The sequence below is a fragment of the Pipistrellus hanaki genome (assembly GCF_964339955.1).
Source record: "Pipistrellus hanaki genome assembly, chromosome: 4".
Classification (NCBI taxonomy): Eukaryota; Metazoa; Chordata; class Mammalia; order Chiroptera; family Vespertilionidae; genus Pipistrellus; species Pipistrellus hanaki.
Genome location: NC_140506.1, coordinates 4,379,777 through 4,395,703, shown reverse-complemented (window position 1 = coordinate 4,395,703; position 15,927 = coordinate 4,379,777). Strand labels below are relative to the sequence as shown.

The 15,927-nt window shown below is 37.8% G+C and overlaps 2 protein-coding genes across 4 annotated transcripts in view; both read left to right on the top strand.

The window, feature by feature from the left end:
- The window catches only part of RANBP3L (RAN binding protein 3 like), a 463,124-nt gene that overhangs the window by 94,465 nt on the left and 352,732 nt on the right, over positions 1–15,927 (top strand). The window lies entirely within an intron of this gene.
- Positions 1–15,927, top strand: part of LMBRD2 (LMBR1 domain containing 2) — a 39,596-nt gene that overhangs the window by 3,350 nt on the left and 20,319 nt on the right. For all 3 annotated transcript variants that reach the window (XM_084881897.1, XM_084881896.1, XM_084881895.1), the window contains exons 2-9: positions 6,625–6,860; positions 7,117–7,214; positions 9,094–9,189; positions 9,729–9,896; positions 10,237–10,447; positions 13,834–13,908; positions 15,246–15,359; positions 15,616–15,799. In XM_084881897.1, the coding sequence (XP_084738023.1) occupies positions 6,687–6,860; positions 7,117–7,214; positions 9,094–9,189; positions 9,729–9,896; positions 10,237–10,447; positions 13,834–13,908; positions 15,246–15,359; positions 15,616–15,799 (1,120 nt within the window). In that variant the 5' untranslated portion in view covers positions 6,625–6,686. The remainder of the gene's footprint in view (positions 1–6,624; positions 6,861–7,116; positions 7,215–9,093; positions 9,190–9,728; positions 9,897–10,236; positions 10,448–13,833; positions 13,909–15,245; positions 15,360–15,615; positions 15,800–15,927) is intronic.

Sequence of the window (15,927 nt, the reverse complement as noted above, 5' to 3'; positions counted from 1 at the left end):
TTGGAGTTCAATTTACCTGATTGGTTTTCCCAACTCAGTTGCGACTCTTTCACAGTTTACAGTGGGGGTGACATTCTCTGTATTCTATCTGAATTCTAAGCTGAATTCTCCCTACACCTGGAACCTTTAAACATGAGAACCTTTGCAAATGAAACCTTTGATTGGGGGTAGAGAATTGTGACTTGCATCACTCTCTCCTCGTTCTAGTTCCTTTTCATTATTGGGGTCTTGCGGTGGCTGCCACTTACTTCCCACAGCTGAGGAGAGATGCATATTTCAGGTTACACAGTCTGATTGTGATGAATACTTAGGTTCTAGTTGGAAAATTTTCACTCAGTTTTAGAATCTTAAGATTTTGATAAAAGTTTTGTGTTCAATTGCTACCAGTCCTTCTTCCCTCTTTTCCCTTCTTTCTTTCCTCCCTCCTTTTCCTCCCTCCCTCCCTCCCTTCCTTTCCTTCTCTCTCTCTCTCTCTCTCTCTCTCTCTCTCTCTCTCTCTCTCTCGCTTTTTTTTTTTTTTTTAAATATTTGGAATGCTTCAAATTTTAAAATGGTCTTAACCTCTAAATGTTCCACTTAAAGTGTATTCAGCCTGAAAAATCATCTCCATAAAGCACTTAGGGAGCAGCACTCCAAGTCAGTAACGTTAGCATGCTAATTATAAATGGTATTTGAAAGAAATACTGTACAGTGTCTTGGTTGGTAAGAGACTGATTTGGATTTTAAATGTTGAAGACTTTCAGAACTGGTCATTTGAAAGATAAACTATGCCTACATATCAGGCACTTAAATTTGATTGAATGAATGGATTAGCATTTTGAGTTTGAGTAAAATCTGCTTTTGCTGCTGTGGTGTTAATGCCATCCTATGACAGCTTTAAGTATCGTTTCTTTATTTCTAATCACATGGGACTGAATTGGGATTTGCCTCCACATTCGAGCATTTCTTTTCTTTTTGTCGTTTTCATTATATTCATTAATACGAGAAGGACCAATTTTGTGGTCAGAGGCCTATTTCGTCTTCTGCCTTTGAGTTTATTTTTGCACAGCCGCACCTGTGTACAGTTCAGCAGATGGTCCATGTTGACCTACTCTGTTTTGTGCATATTCCTAGAAGAATGGCGTTGTCTTTCCCTGTGACATCGGTATACATGCACCTGCTTGGCGTGGCTCTGAGAGGCGTTCTGTCCCGGTCCACAGCGGACCCAGGCAGGGTGTTGGGGCTGCCTCGCAGACTTAGGGGCGTACTCCCAGTTTGCCACGTGAGGCAAGGAGGGCAATTTCTTAAGTGAAGATCGGTTTTTATTTTATAGGAATGAGGATGGGCCCAGGCTGTGATAACCACCACGAATGTGAAGCAGAAGGCATAGTGTGTGTGTGTGTGTGTGAGTGTGTGAAAGCACATCGGGTAAAGCTGTGCTTGGACACCTTTGAGGCAGCTAGTTATGTTCTGTTCTGGAAGCACTTGATATGAAGGAGGTGGAGATTAGTAACCAGAATGTATTGAAGACCTACTCTGTGTTTGGAACTCCTACTTGGTGTTTTACTTTATATCTCATTTGGTCTTCATAGCATCTCGTGTGAGATGATTAGCCTCCTTTGACAGTTTCTTTTCTTTTTTTCCTTTTAATTCTCACCTGAGAATATGTTTTTATTGATTTGAGAGAGAAGGAGAAACATTGGTAATTTGCCTCCCATACACACCGACCAGGGACTGAACCGGAAACCTAAGTATGTGCCCTGACCGGAAATTGAACCTGAAACCTTTTGGTATAGAGGCTAATACTCCAACCAACTGAGCCACCTGGTCACTGCTAACAGTTTCATTTGCATAAAGTTACACACAATTATTAATTAGAGCTGGTTTATCATGATATAATAAAACATTGGTCTTTTTAAGTCATTGTAATTTTAGGCACCTAATAGCGCTGCAGCAAAATTTTTTATTTTCTAGTTGCCAAATATTTTATCTTCATGTTACTATATTGATTTTAAAATGTCAAAATAATACATATTCATGATTTAAAGTTAAAGACACACAAGAAAGCACAAAGAATACAGTAGAAGTCATCTCTGTACTACTTTGTGACAGCTGTTGTTAGCGTTTTTGATGTATGTTTGTCCATGCATGTATGTGTGTTTCTGATCTCTACTCTCCCTCAGATCCCACCATGTCCCTTTTGACATCCCGACAGGGTCTCTCTGAGGCTCGCTTTTCTCCCAGACTGGGAACGGGCGGGCTCCTGTGACCACTGTCTGCATGGAGGCTTTCTGTCCTTGATTCAGGCCCAGATCTCTGCTCCCATCCTCATGCCAAGTTAGCAGGGTTAATGATTTACGAAGCCCTTCCTGTTTTCCTCAAAAAGGCAATGGACCACGATGAGACTAATCTATATTTTTAAGACTTCCTGGACTATTTAGTACAAACACTTAAGTTGTTTCTGTTTTCATTTTTTATTACTTAAAAAAAAATATGTTTATTGATTTAGAGAGGAAGGGACAGGGGATCAAGCCAGTAATCCAGACATGTGCAATGACTGGGAATTGAACCCTGATCCCCTGGTTCACAGGTCGATGCTCAACCACCGAGACACACTGGCAGGGCTATGTTTTCATTTTTAAATAATGCTGCTGTAGAAAGTAACATTGATTATACATTTTTGTTCCCATTTAAGTTATTTAAAGAGGAATTGCTAGAATAAAGGGTTTGTACCTTTTTTAAGGTCTTTGATACATATTGCTGTTGTGGGGTCGAACCCTGGGTAAATAAGACCACCGGAGGCTGATGATTTATTAAAAAAAAAGCAGGCAAGAATTTATTGAAATATCTGGCCAGGGCAGCCGCAAGAGCACCACACGCAGGCGGACTCCAAATGACTGCGAGGCTTTAGGGGCAGGTAGTTCTTTTTAAAGGTTCTGAGAAGGAAAACCCCTATTTTGCAACAAACTGTTGTTTGGGATTTTCTGCTGTTCTTCCTAGATAAAATGTTGCTTTCTAGTTTGCTTTAGCCCGTTTGAAGAATGATGAAGATAAACTTAGCTGTCTGACCTTGTAGGCCAGAGACCAGATATGCCCACAATCTCAATACCATGCCAGGTGCACTTTCTCAATTGGATAGAACAGCATTGTTTTTCAATGCCAGCATCGAGATAACCACTAAGTGCACATAGGGCTGGCTCTTTAATAAAATAAAATAAAAAAAAGGAAGTTCTGCCTGTAACCTTGCTTAGAATTTGAATTCATCCTATTTCATTGCCAAGTTGCTGCCCTTACTGGCAATGAGAGCATTTTTCTTTTTAATAAGCCAAACTGGAGTTGACCAATCTGTTTATTAGAATTTAATGAAGTTATGTTATGAGTTTAATATGCAAGTAACTAAATCGGATGGAGAATAAGCAGGTGTCCCTAGCTTTGGGCAGGAAGTTATTCAGCTGGAATAATAAAAACAGGAATTCATAAGAAAGTGCTGTAATTCTGGACTGCAAAAAATAATTCCTCACTTGAATTTAGGCACAAGGTCAAGATACAGACTTTAAAACTATCATTTCCCTCATCACAGGACAGGGAAAACCCAGCTCCTCTCTCCAGTTCCATGGGGCCTCGCGGCCTCACCGTGGGTCCTCACAGGGCAGCAGGAGCTCCCCTTGACCAGAAGCAGATGCTGCGGTAAACGGTCATAGGCCCTAAGGACAGCGCTCCCGAAGTCCCTGGGAGTGGGGAGCCAGTGGGTTAGATGAGCCTTAAGGCTGAGGACGGAAGAGGAAGTCAGATTCCTAGAATGAGAAGGACTCGACTAGCGGTTTTTCTTTCTTTTTCTGCTGGCTCTCAGACACACAGGCCACCTGCAAAGACTGGAGTGAGGTCTCGAGAGCTCAGGGCAAATGCCAGCTGCCAGCCCCGAAGGATCTCACTTCTGTAGCCATAGCCGGAATTTCGCCAACAGTCTGAATGAGCTTAGGGGTGGATTCTCCCTGACAGTCTCCAGAGAAGAACACGGACCTGCTGGCACCTTCATTTCAAGTTTGAGAACTCAGTTGAGCCACTTGTGCCTAGATAGCTGGCCCACAGAAGCTGTGAGATGGATGTGTTGTTGCAGGCCACCAAGTTCAGTCACTGTTTACAGCAGCAGTGGGAGACTAAGATAATGACTGTGGGAAGAGATGAAACAAATCATTTCTTTATTATTAGAATAAAAGATTCATAATTCTGTTTATTCATCTATAACATAAAGTACTGGTAATGAAACAGACTAAAACAGTCATCATAAAAAATACATTATTAGCAAGTTCTATGTTTATAACTGGTTTTGTTGTTTGCTTATGCCCTTCATCTTACCACCTATTATTGAAATCTGCATATATTTCATTGCCTTATCATTTTTATGCATGTTATGTAAAAAATGTATGGATCTAGTTTCTTAGTTAATGTTATGGTAATTTTCTAAGGTTATTAAATAATCTTAACAAACATTTCTTATACTTCAGTAATATTCTCCTGTTTGATTCTGCCATACTTTATTTAGCTTTTCCTTGATAATCTCTGATAGTGAGTCTATTTTTTCTATATTGCTATATTCCTTGCACTTGACAATTTCAGGCAAATAAATATGTATGCCAAACCCTAACGAAATTTTCAGGTAATAATTATGTTAAATTCACATTGAATAAAAAATTTTTGAAAGCTGGATCTTGAAGATGGTTAAGGTTTCATCAGCACAGCCTACATAGAGATATTGCCTAACCAACCATTTAATCTATTCTTGGCTTAAAGATAAGATCTGACTTACTTTCATTGTGCTGGTGTACATTTTTTGATAGATTATGAAATTTGCAATTTTGAGGAGTAGTAATGGATAGATTTTTAAGCCTTTTGAGTTGTAATAAGTATTTATAAAATCAATTTCAGAGACCATAACAAGTTTTATATTACCTTTGAAATCAGCAGTAATAAAAAGTATATATACTAAAGTAAACAGTGATTTTTGAATTTCTACTACATGCCAGACACTATATTAGAGACTTGGGATATAGTTTATAGAATAAAGTTGTCAAGCCTGTGCTTTCATAGAATCTGTGTGTGAGTGGGGAGGGGGGAGAGGGAGGATTTATAAGGAGACAATAAATATAAAGAATATATGTGATATCAGATGCTTAGTATAAAAATATAGCAGGATATGATGATAGTGACAAAAGAGTAATAATTTAGATACTTAAGAAAAATGAAAATTTGCTTGAAATGTACAGAGGAATAGAAACTACTTCAACAATATAAAGAAATAAGAAAATAGTTTATTAAATATTACTTTTATGTTTTTATGATTTTTTTTACATAGATTTAAGTTTAGCTTGTAACTCTTTTGTCACTATCATCATATCCTGCTATATTTTTATATCCAAATATTCTTTATTCTTTTTTATAACTACCTTGGTTAGAGATGTTTGTTTATTTGAAGTATTTTATTAATTTTGCCTCATTTTCTTTTAGTGTGTGGCATCACAATCTTCTATATTAATTAATTAATTAATTAATCAATTCCTTGGAATATTTAGTCCATAGACAAAAATTCCTAGCATTGATTTTACAAAGGTGAAAAGCACATATTGCCTTTAAGGTAAATTATTTTATCTTACTATTTTTTAAAAATATATTTTTATTGATTTCAGAAAGGAAAGGAGAGGGAGAGATAGAATCATCAAGGAGAGAGAATCATTGATTGGCTGCTTCCTGCACACCGCCTACTGGGAATCCAGCCCAAAACCCTGGCATGTGCCCTGACCAGGAATGTGACCTCTTGATTGATAGGTTAATGATCAACAATTGAGACACACTGGCCAGGCAAGGTAAATTATTTTATAAGAGTAAAGAGATAGCAGATAAACTATTTGTTTATGTTTATTAATGAAACTATTTTGTTTATTATATCAGCATTTATAATAAAAATATTTTTAATGTATGACTTTGTTCAGTAGTCATTGATAACTTTTTAAGCATATAAAATAGGTAAGGTAACTTTTTAAAAAGAAAATAAGATTTTATAGATAAATAGAAAGTGATAAGTATATTTTGTGAAGCAGTAAAGGAATTAAGAATTTCCAATTCTGGAATTTGTTAGGTAAGATTAGCAATAAAGAAAAATACTGTTTAAAATAAAAGAAATGTTCTTTACAGTAGTCTCTCTTCATCTCTCTGTCTCTCCCTCTTTTAGAAAATGGGTTATGGATGACTTGGAGAACTACATTTTATAAAATATATAACTCCCTAGGATCTAGTCAGCAGTAAATTTGTATAAAATTCTCTATTAGGATTTATAACATTAAGGAATAAGCCCCAAATGACACTGTATTGAAACTTCACAGCTAGTATTCTTAGTTTGTAATGTTTTTAGAACTAATGTAAATTTTGTTAAAATGTTTTTCTCTTGACGATGTAACTTATGTGAGATTTCAGAATAGCTTCAGAAGTAAGATATAAGAACTTGGGCGTAGGAATTACCTTTCTACCTCATTCGCAGTCCACGGTAAGGCCTGACGGTTTTCCGGACAACTTCTTCAGACGCCAGCAAACAGTGTTTGGGACGTTTCCGAGCGGCCGTGCCCTGTGCTAACTCTGCGTTGCTGTTTCCAGTTCACAGATATGGTCCAGCCCCGCACGGAGGCCCTGCGGTCAGCCAGCGCGGACGTCCAATAATGAGCGGCGCGGCGCTGGGACTCGAGATCGTTTTTGTTTTTTTTCTGGCGCTGTTCCTGCTGCATCGATATGGGGACTTTAAGAAGCAGCACAGGCTGGTCATCGTCGGAACGCTGCTAGCCTGGTACCTCTGCTTTCTCATTGTCTTCATCCTGCCCCTGGACGTCAGCACGGTAAGGGGTGAAACCGATTCTCACGACATAAAAGACGGTTGTAATCACACGGCATGTTTGAGATATGCTAGATCCAAGACCACTGCATTCTGTAAGGCTAGCCTTCTTTTCAATTAAATGTTGCTATATGAATTTGGTCACTAAAAAGCATAGCCAGGGAGGTAATGTGGGTCGATAGGTTGATATGCTCCAATATCCCTAAAGTTATTGGTATCCTTTTGATTTTCACTTTGAAACCATGTATCTGTTGCTTCAGACAATATACAACCGATGCAAGCATGCTGCTGCCAACTCAAGCCCTCCCGAGCACAGCAACATTACCGGCTTGTCCGCCACCGCCACCCCAGCTCCAAGGTATTCTCTTTTCCCTCCCTCCCTCCGTCCCTCTCTCCCTCCTTTCCTTCCTTAAATATTGTAGAAGGCGAATTGTTCAAAAGTTGTCAGTGTTTACCATCTGGATTTTATATTTATAAAAATTAAATCTCATTCTTTCCTCACCCTCTCCTCCCACCTCCATCCTTTGCCGGTAGACTTTTGATTACATTTTATTTTGCTTAAGTTTAAATATCACATCAATTTTAAATATTTATTGTTGTGCGCAAGGCCTTTCAGTAGATGCTAATGAGAAACTCAGAGAAGGCCTGATTTTTTAATCCAGCTTCAACCCCTTTTGGAAGGGATTTCCAAAAGCTATTTTTCATCTCAGCTGCTCTCTGATCAAAAAAAAAAGGGGGGGGAGGGGGCATGCTGCCGAAGCCGGTTTGGCTCAGTGGTAGACCGTCGGTCTGCGGACTGAAGGGTCCGGGGTTCGATTCCGGTCAGGGGCATGTCCGTTGGTTGCGGGCACATCCCTGGTGGGGGATGTGCAGGAGGCAGCTGGTCGATGTTTCTCTCTCATCGACGTTTCTAGCTCTCTATCTCTCTCCTTTCCTCTTTGTAAAAAATCAATAAAATATATATTTTTTTAAGAAGGGGGTGGGGGGCATGCATTTTCTCTTTTGCCTAATATGCAAGGTTGAGAATTAAAGGACAAGAAGGTGATTCTGTATGTGGGATATTTCTTCCATATAGCACATCATTTTAAATCGTTGGAGTTTTAGCCTGAAAATAAAGTTCAAATTACAAAAAGGTTTTATTGAATTCATATTAATTTTCCAAGCAAAAAAAGATAGAAGAGAATCTAAAGAACACATGACCAATATTAAAGTAGATGGTGACTCATAGGACAAAAACACATTTAATTGTAAAAGACAAAGTCCAGCAGAGAAATCTCATATTAGAAAAGACAAAGAATGGCAGCCTTTCTTAGGAAAATACTTAAGAGTAACAGTAGTTTCTCGATATTGATTTCAATGCTGCCTTTTAATTTTTGTACCAAAAAGTTGTCAGCGCTCTTCTGCTTGTAGCAATTACCTTCCCAAAAGAATTACACATCTGGTAACCATGGCTAACCCCCAGCACATGGGTGGTTTACTGTTCAGTGCACACTGACTTGGTGTGAGAGCTAATAAATGTGGACTGTGTTTTTTGCCAATGCTTTAAATATTTTCCTGCTTCTTTGTGTGGCTTTTATTTTTTAATTCTAACTCGAATAAGAGTAAATTTAAAATGTAGACACTCACCTTTGCAGCATCATGAAAAAATTGGACATAGATCAGCAGCAGTTGTACATATGGAAAGTCCTGGCACTGAAGGGGGTACCCTTACAGTAGACTGTTCTATGGTCAGATACAGGTATCGTCAGAGAATTCCAACGGAACTGTGGCCAGATGCTGGCCTATGTCTCTGTAGGAGTTATGCTAGAGTGGCTGATGAGTTAGCATTTCAGTTTCCAGGAATTAATCCCAGTGTCTTTTCTTCCCCGCTCCCCTTCCCCAAAATAACGAACCCCACACATGGGGTGAGTGTGTATTTTAAATGTAATCATCAGTATTTAAGGGAATCACATCAGATATTTAACCTCACAATGAATTTGTTTTTCAATACTGTTGTATTATTAGTCTTTTGGGTGAACATTGTGTCCCAGACGGTTTTGTTCCCTTTGTGTGTGTGTGTGTGTGTGTTTAGTTTGATAATCAGCTTTGAATTTTAAGTTTTAAATAAAAATCTACAAGATAGAGTCAGTAATTTAAAATCTGAATGCAAATAAACTTTGCCATATACAAATTAATTGTATACTTCATTTAATTAGTCATCATTTATGATTAATTTGGTTTAAATTGTTATCAAACAGTCCTCATCCGTGTTTCAAGCCATGGAGTTACATTCCTGATGGAATCATGCCAATTTTCTGGAGGGTAGTATACTGGACATCACAGTTTTTAACATGGTAAGTGGCAGTGAAGGATAAAACTTTTAAAATGTTGGCTGGAGTAAAATGAGAACTGATTATTTTTCATTGAACCTTCATATTTTACAATTTACTCATGCTACTTATTTTTTCCTTCAATTTTTTCCCTTTCCCTTTCCGCTTAAGTCTTTCCCATCTTAAAAGAAAAGAAGTGGAAGAGAAAAACACAAACAATAAATAGAAAATAGGAAGAATAATCTTCCTTGGCACTGTTGCCTTCCAGTTATTGTTTTCTCTCTGGACCTTCTCTGCCTGGTTCAGGCTTTTCCCAGCCCCATTGTGTGTGAAACTGCTCTTGCGAAGGCCATCATCATCTGATTTCTGCTTAGCCAACCTTCTCCTCCGTGGGCTCTAATTCTGTGGTTCATTTCCTCAGTGCTCACGTTTGGTGTTAATATTATTCAAAATCGCATTTGTGAAAAGAACTATACAATAAAATTGAGATTCACATATTTCTGGTATTTGAAATTACAAAGACATATCAAGTGTTTTTAATCATATTTTTTCCAACTGTCTAGGATCCTCTTACCTTTTATGCAGTCATATGCAAGATCAGGAGGGTTCTCCATCACTGGAAAGATAAAAACCGCACTGATTGAGAACGCAATCTATTATGGCACCTACTTGCTCATTTTTGGAGCATTTCTAATTTATGTAGCTGTAAACCCACGTCTGCACTTAGAATGGTAAGAAACATTGTTTCTGTGTATATTTCCATTTTATAAAATTTTTATCTCATATTTGTAGGTGTAAACACATTTCATCAAGAAACATAACAAATTATATGCTTTATAGATTCCTCAAAAAGAATATCTGAATAATCCATGTTACTAAGAAGAAAAATATGGAATAACATCCACTGTTACTAAAAGGGTAGTTGAGGATTTGAAGTTCTAATTTTTTTATATAAAATGTTAGCCATCCTTTCGGGTGATTGTTCTCTGAAAACCATTTAACACTAGCTGGTTTCATTCTGCCGTTTTGTTTGGGAAAATTTATCACAGCTATCTGCTTCCGTCCTCTTAGGAATCAGCTTCAGACAATTGGGATCGCTGCTGCAAACACATGGGGTCTATTTCTTCTCGTGTTACTGTTGGGGTATGGCTTGGTGGAAATCCCTCGGTCATACTGGAATGGAGCAAAAAGAGGTTATCTACTTATGAAAACTTACTTTAAGGCAGCCAAATTGATGACAGAGAAAGCAGATGCAGAGGAGACTTTAGAAGATGTCATGGAGGTAAGCAAGTTTAAACCTTCCAATCAACAGCACGCTGTATCTTCTTTTGGATCCACAGTTAGTTTGTTGTTAGCACACAGATGGACTTTAGACTTTTATTTTGCTCTTTATTTTTTAAAATATATTTTTATTGATTTCGGAGAGGAAAGGAGAAGGAGAGATAGAAACATCAATGATGAGAGAGAATCATTGATTGGCTGCCTCCTGCATGCCCCCTACTGGAGATTGAGCCCACAACCTGGCCATGTGCTCTGACAGAATCAAACCATGTCCTCCTGGTTCATAGGTTGACACTCAACGACTGAGCCATGCCAGTGGGCCTCTGATGCCTACTCTTAACCACTGCCTCTTTTCTCTTTGAGCACATTATTCCCAAGCTCTTAGGATGCTCTTTTCTCCACTCTCTTCTGCTAATTCCTACTTCATACTCCATTAAGATACTAACTATCTAGCACTGGAGAACTGTACAGTCCTCTGTATTATACTAGAGGCCCGATGCACGAAATTCGTGTAAGAGGAGGCCTTCCTTTCCTTGGCTGCTGTCACCAGCTTCTCTCTGGGTCCTGGGACCTGGGCTTCCCTTGCAGCCCAGGCTTTGTCTGGAAGGTCGTCCGGAAGGACGTCCGGTCTAATTAGCATATTATGGTTTTATTATTATAGATGGTGAATTATACAAAGGAAATGCTCTCGTATAGAGAGGTCTCACTTCTGAATAGTGATCAGAGGAGGAGTGGAATGTGAGCTGGCCTGGAAGGATGGGGAGACTATTCTATAACTGGCAGCATCAGATATCAGGAGGTTATAAAACCACATTAATTGAGTATAAGGTTTGTGTTGGAAAGATACAGTTTGTAAGGTTTGAAAAACAGGCTGTTGCCAGGTAGTGGGGCCTTGACTGTCCCATTTTGAAAGCAGTGAGGAATCATTGCATCTTGCAAGCAGGGAGGAGCCATGATCTGTGTAGGGTGATCAGTCGGGTGGAGGTGTGTGGAGGAGAGGATAGAACTAGAATCTGAATAGTATACGTTGAGGGAAAGCACACGGGTTTTGAATCTTATAACAGACCACAGAGTTCAATCATCTTTATTTTTGTAATTAGTGATTATATTTTTCAGCTACCTATAAAATCTTCCAAATGCAATTTTATAAAATCCAGTTTAGTGTTTTTATGTTTCTCTCTGAAGTGAATGTATACTACATCCATGTGTCTATTCTCTTTGAAGTATTAATAAAATGTATAAGCCATGTCAAACTATTCAAAGGGTATTAGTTACAGAGCCAAAGAAGTTACTTCTACCTTTTGTCATTTTCCAAGGAAGCAGATTTGGGAGAGGGAAAAATAGTTACTTATTTCTGCTGAAAATAGCGTGACTTTATGCATGTTGCCTGGCCAGCGTAATAAAGAATCAATTAGGCACAGTAATGACAGAGCTCAAAGTTATGTTATTTTATGTGAAGAAAATAAGCTAATATTTCAGATACCTTCCACACTTTGTAAACGTCATAAACTTTTGAAAGAAACTTATTTCTGTAACAAATGCAGCAAATATTCATAGTTAACTGTTTCAGTACTTGTTTTGGTTTAATATGATGAAAGGTTGTAAAGGAAATATGTAATATTTCAGATGTAAATATACAACTAGTTCATATTCAAGTTTTGCTAGCAAATCAAGAAAACTTTAAGGGGGCGTAGTAATGAAAATTGTAATATAATGATGCTCCCAGCATCTTTTAAAAACCCAAGTCTCATCTCGTTACCCTTTCTCATGGACCTCAAAATAAAGTGTCATTGAGGCACCAGACTGCTTTGCTGGAGTCGTTCTTCAGCCGGCCCAGTGCTTCTCAGGCCCCCACTCTCCTGTCCCCGAGGCCACACCGGACTTTGATTCCGTGACCTGTTCCTTTCTGTTCCAAGGCCTCCGTACACGCTGTCCCTCAGTGGGGACAGCCTTGCCCCTTCCTTTGATGGACTGACTGCTACTCCTGCTTATGTAATAATGAGCCCATCATGAAGGTCCCCCACTAAGTTACACAGCTCTCCTCACCGTTCCTATCTGGATAATGCGTTTCCAAGCTCAGTAGGCTCGTCAGGAGCAGTGCCTTCAATGCAGATTATTCATTGGGTCAGCATGTTTAAAGTTTTGGTGGGTGTTGCTAAATTACCTCCCACGTTTCACTGTGTATAGAGAGACCTGTTTCCCCACATTTATTTTTATGATTTTGTGAGGAAATTGTTCTCATTTAAAATTCATAATTGTTTTCAGTGAGCTTGAATATCTTTTCCAACATTTATCAGCCAATCGCATTTCTTCTGCATTCTTCCATTTTCCTGTTGATTTGCGAGAACTCTCCATATATTAATGGTAGTAATTTTTTGTCATATAAGTCACAAATATTTTTTCATAACTTTAAATGCCAGATGGATCTCCTGCCTCCAGTCTTGTATCCCTTAAGGACATTCTCCACCCAACCATGAGGATGTTCTTTTTAATTTTCTGGTTGGTTCTTCCTTGTACATGCTGTTTATCCTATCCGACTTTTATAAAATTTTATTAAAATTATAGAATATTATTCTCTTAGAACTAATGGTTCTAAAGATTCCTTTCCCTATCCCTTTATGCCTTTCATACTCATAAAATCGCTTATTTAATTATTTTATCACTAGACTCTCATCTTAGTCCAACAGCTGTGACACCCTGTCTTCTCACCCCTCTCTCTGGTGTGGGATGAGGTGACCTTACACATTGCACAGTGCGGGCCTGTAGCGTGCTCTTGATAGATAGACCTGGGGGGTTTCCTGAGCTGTGTGCTCTCCCTCTGGACAGGAGTGGGTGCTTTGTGCTTCGTGGCATGGGTACCTCTTCTGCTGCCTCTGGTTTCCTCGCTGTATTTTAGATAATGAGATAATTCAGTTGATAAGCAAGGTAAAGGAGCATAGTCCTGTTCTCTCAGGGCTGCAAAGAATGGTTGGCCCTTCGTGACATTTTTATGATGTTTATCCATCTTTGTGTGCCAAGTAAGGAAATGATAAGAGAGCAAATCTAGAAGGTAATAAGTATGAGGATATACGGAGAACTATTATACTGGGTGGAACAATAGTAGGTTTTCAGTTGTGAGTATGTGAAACAGTTTTTGTGTTATTATTAATTAACTATTGAATTAAACTCACAACTGAAACCTACTCTTGCCCCACTTTCTATTTTTACTTGTGTTCTTAGGAATTGTATTAGTGCGTGGAACTTCATGTAAATGCTAAATACTTTGAGTTGAAATTAAACTTGTGAGAATATATATATATATATATATGTAGTACCTAAAGCATTCTGATTTGAAACAGCCAATGTATAGAAATGGAAATATTTTAATTTTTCTCACTATTTGTATAGGAGGTTCGTAAAGTGAATGAAAGCATCAAGTATAACCACCCATTGAGAAAATGTGTTGACACAATACTTAAAAAGGTAATTAAATCATACAGGCATCTATTTTCTTTTGAAATATAATGTTTTATATTATAATAAAAACATCAGGAAAGTATGAAAACAGCCTATGACTAAAGTCTTTGCAACTGCTTTTTATTTTTATGGAAATACTGACCATAAATCAATAGTAATGTGTACATAGAATTTGTTTCTTTGCATTACAAGTTTAACATTAATTATTGGCAATGTTTTGCTTTGAAATGTGGATATGGAGGTTACGTTTAGTAATGTGTGACAAGCAATTGTCACAGCACAGTAATGAAGTGTCATTGCATGTGGTCACCAAAGGCATGTAAGAAAATAAGTGAGGGAATTAATCTGTTTTCATCAACTTCCTAAAATAAATGACATTATGGGATAGTTAACATGGTATTTATATAAGAAGCCACACAATTCAGATTTTACTCTATTGCTGTTGCACTAAGAATACTCATGTACTTTCAAAAATGATTCTTCAACACATAAGCTTCGTAAATATCTTCTCTGCAGCTACAGAACCACTGAACTGTCTCTTTTCCTATAGGTTAAATTTATTATACTGATGATTAGCTTGTGTTCTGTTGGCTAAGATAATAGTCATGAGAATCACTTCTCTGTTTATTTCTCTCATATTTGATACCTTTTGGGTCCTGTTCAGAGAAGTTAACTAAGTTGTCCAAGTTCATAGATAATAGATGACTAATAGTAGGGCAGATAACTCTAAGGCATGTATTTGGTTCTCTATACCATTCTTTTAAAAAATTCAACATCTTGTGATTATTATTCATTATTTAGCTGGGAAAATAACTGACAATTTCATTGGGTGCTTACCTAGAAAAATGAGTTTAATACTAGGTGCTTCATGTAGGCAATGTTCCCCTGTCTTACTCATTGCCAGCTAGTTTTTCTGAGCACAAAGATTAATATTAATAGAGTAAGAAAAAACTCAGCGCATTTTTTTTTTTTTAAGAGAGAGAGAAACAACAATGTGCAGCAATGTGAGAGCGAAACATTGATCAGTTGCCTCCTGTATGCACCCCGACTAGATATCAACCTGCAGTCTAGGTGTATGCCCTGACTGGAAAGTGAACCCACAGCCTTTTGGTGTATGGGACAACACTCCAACCGGCTGAGCACTGTCCAGGGCTCAATGCATCTTTTAAAATGTTTTCAAAAAAAATGTTATCCACAAAACCTCCAACTATCTAGAGATGACAATAAAGGAAAATATTTTTGAGGAAATTAGAAATGCCTCAGAGTAAAAGATTTTTAATAAAAATAAAATGTTTACCTTTTTGCAGATAAGATTTTTTTTTAAATCTACTTGTTCCTTATAGTGCCCTACAGAGTATCAGGAAAAAATGGGTAGGAACATGGATGATTATGAAGATTTTGATGAAAAGCATAATACCTATCCGAGTGAAAAAAGTCTGGTGAAATTACATAAACAGGTAACTTTATTAATTAAAGCTATGTTACTTAATGATATTTCAGTCAGATTTATAATTACTGCCCAGAGAAAATAAGGGAGAATTATTCATTGAACATAACTGTTACCTACACTACCAAATGTTAGCTTCCTTGGCCCCATCCAAGAAATGCCACTAGCACTTCCATTGTTGTAACAACCAAAACGTGCTCCTTACGGGGGAGTTGAACACCGTTGGGTCAGAACACTGACAGATATGCCCCTGTTCTCTTTCTCAGGTCATTTACTCAGTTCAGAGGCACCGTCGAACTCAAGTACAATGGCAGATCCTCCTGGAACAAGCATTTTACCTAGAAGATGTAGCAAAAAATGAAACTAGTGCTACTCATCAGTTTGTTCACACTTTTCAATCGCCAGAACCGGAAAATAGATTTGTCCAATATTTTTATAGCCCTACAGTTGGTATGTAATTTCATATAAATTTCAAAGTTTAATGATGATAATTTTTCTGAAGAAAAAAGAAGTATATATTTTCACCAATGTGAAGTTGAATTGTATTTGTATTATTTGACTTATGTCAAGTGGTAATA